Here is a 984-nt window from a genome sequence, read left to right on the forward strand (position 1 = left end):
CTCAGCTTTCTAAAATAATGTGGTTAATTGCAGTTCTTTTATGATTTAACAGGAGGGGGCAATTAATTTTTCACGTAGGGCAACGTAGGTTTGGACAGCTTTTTTTCCATTAATAAATGAAATCATCATTTAAAAACTGCATTTTGTATTTACTTGCATTATCTTTGTGTAATATTTAAATTTGTTTGATGATCTGAAACATTAAAGTGTGACAAACTTGCAAAAAAATAAGAAATCAGGAAGGGGGCCAACACTTTTTAAACCTCATTGTTTCCTGCTCTAACTAGCGGGGGAGGGGTGCACCACGTGACGCGCTGGTTTCAGTTAGGTCCTGTAAGCAGATGTAAAAGGCCTCCCTGCCGCTCTTGTCTCTTATTCGTTTTCTCACTTGATTGAATCAAGAAAGATCTCTAACATGTCTGGAAGAGGCAAAGGCGGTAAAGGACTCGGGAAAGGAGGCGCTAAGCGCCACCGTAAAGTTCTGCGCGATAACATCCAGGGAATCACCAAACCCGCCATTCGCCGTCTCGCGCGCCGCGGCGGCGTCAAGCGCATCTCCGGTCTGATCTACGAGGAGACCCGCGGGGTGCTGAAGGTGTTCCTGGAGAACGTGATCCGCGATGCGGTCACCTACACCGAGCACGCCAAGAGAAAGACCGTCACCGCCATGGACGTGGTGTACGCGCTCAAGCGACAGGGACGCACCTTGTACGGTTTCGGAGGTTAAAAGCCTTTAAACCACAAACACAACGGCTCTTTTAAGAGCCACCCACACTGTCACATGAAGAGTCCCTCTTGAAGTTTTGTTGGTGATTTATGTCTCAAATAAATTAGTAAACGTTTGTGATGAATCCACTTTCAAAAGTGAAACTAGTTAAATGCTGGTGTGTTGCACCGAAAAAATATAAAATATAAGTGTTCTTGTTGAGCTGAACAATTATTATTCAGTTTGTTTGTTTCTCTGTTTTGTTTTGTGACTCGTTC

The 984-nt window shown here is 43.9% G+C and overlaps 1 protein-coding gene across 1 annotated transcript; it reads left to right on the plus strand.

Annotated features, from left to right (window-relative positions):
• The first annotated feature begins 359 nt into the window (after nucleotides 1–359).
• LOC107574862 (histone H4) lies at nucleotides 360–833 on the plus strand. Its single transcript, XM_016261295.1, has one exon. It carries the CDS (start codon nucleotides 416–418, stop codon nucleotides 725–727), a length of 312 nt encoding a protein of 103 aa, XP_016116781.1. The 5' UTR covers nucleotides 360–415; the 3' UTR covers nucleotides 728–833.
• Nucleotides 834–984: the final 151 nt, after the last annotated feature.

Source organism: Sinocyclocheilus grahami, unplaced genomic scaffold (genome assembly GCF_001515645.1).
Source record: "Sinocyclocheilus grahami isolate Dianchi unplaced genomic scaffold, SAMN03320097.WGS_v1.1 scaffold2364.1, whole genome shotgun sequence".
Lineage (NCBI taxonomy): Eukaryota > Metazoa > Chordata > Actinopteri > Cypriniformes > Cyprinidae > Sinocyclocheilus > Sinocyclocheilus grahami.

Bases quoted from the DNA above. Each gene is read 5' to 3' on its own strand.
- LOC107574862 (XM_016261295.1), top strand. From the start codon at position 416: ATGTCTGGAAGAGGCAAAGGCGGTAAAGGACTCGGGAAAGGAGGCGCT.